The 892-nt window shown below is 63.2% G+C and overlaps 1 protein-coding gene across 2 annotated transcripts in view; it reads left to right on the top strand.

Annotated features, from left to right (window-relative positions):
- LOC107307828 (cell wall adhesin EAP1-like) overlaps window positions 1-892 on the top strand; it is a 9930-nt gene that overhangs the window by 3507 nt on the left and 5531 nt on the right. The window contains exons 2-3 of one of the 2 annotated variants that reach the window (XM_032441960.1): window positions 218-569; window positions 729-837. In XM_032441960.1, coding sequence (XP_032297851.1) covers window positions 527-569; window positions 729-837 — 152 coding nt within the window. In that variant the 5' untranslated portion in view covers window positions 218-526. Of the gene's footprint in view, window positions 1-217; window positions 570-728; window positions 878-892 lie in introns of both variants that reach the window. The other variant, XM_015851333.2, reaches the window with a different exon arrangement.

Here is an 892-nt window from a genome sequence, read left to right as displayed (position 1 = left end):
CCCAATGGCAGATCTCCCCCCATAGCCGCTCTATCTCCCCCATCTCTATGATCCCACCATTGACCCCAATGGCAGATCTCTCCCCATAGCCGCTCTATCTCCCCCATCTCTATGATCCCACCATTGATCCCAATGGCAGATCTCCCCCCATAGCCGCTCTATCTCCCCCATCTCTATAGTCCCACCATTGACCCCAATGGCAGATCTCCCCCCACAGCTTCAATGGCGACGGTCCTCCAGCCCCGGGAACCAGCGGCCTCCAACATGGCCGCCATCATGGCCGCCACTCTGGCTCTCTGCCTCCTCCCTTCCGCCTCTCACGGGGACCGCCATCACCAGGAGGACTTCCGCCATCACCGGGAGGACTTCCGCCATCACCGGGAGGACTTCGGCCATCACCGGGAGGACCTCGGCCATCACCGGGAGGACCTCGGCCATGGTCAGCACCAGCTCCATGTGGACAGCGGCCACGGCCACACCTTGACGGCCATGTTTAGTCGTGGGCACCAACACGAAGACCCCCAGCATGGACACTCACATGGGGACCCCCACCATGGGGACCCCCATAGGGACCCCCACTATGGCCATGGGGACCCCCACCATGGCCATCAACATGGGGACCCCCATACGGACCCCCATTATGGCCATGGGGACCCCCATAGGGACCCCCACCATCAACATGGGGACCCCCATAGGGACCCCCACCACAGCCATGGGGACCCCCATAGGGACCCCCACTATGGCCATGGGGACCCCCACCATGGCCATCAACATGGGGACCCCCATACGGACCCCCATAGGGACCCCCACCATCATCATGGGGACCCCCACCATGGCCATCAACATGGGGACCCCCATACGGACCCCCATTATGGCCATGGGGACCCCCATA

Source organism: Coturnix japonica, unplaced genomic scaffold (genome assembly GCF_001577835.2).
Source record: "Coturnix japonica isolate 7356 unplaced genomic scaffold, Coturnix japonica 2.1 chrUnrandom1005, whole genome shotgun sequence".
Lineage (NCBI taxonomy): Eukaryota > Metazoa > Chordata > Aves > Galliformes > Phasianidae > Coturnix > Coturnix japonica.
This window is presented reverse-complemented; position numbering and strand designations above follow the sequence as displayed.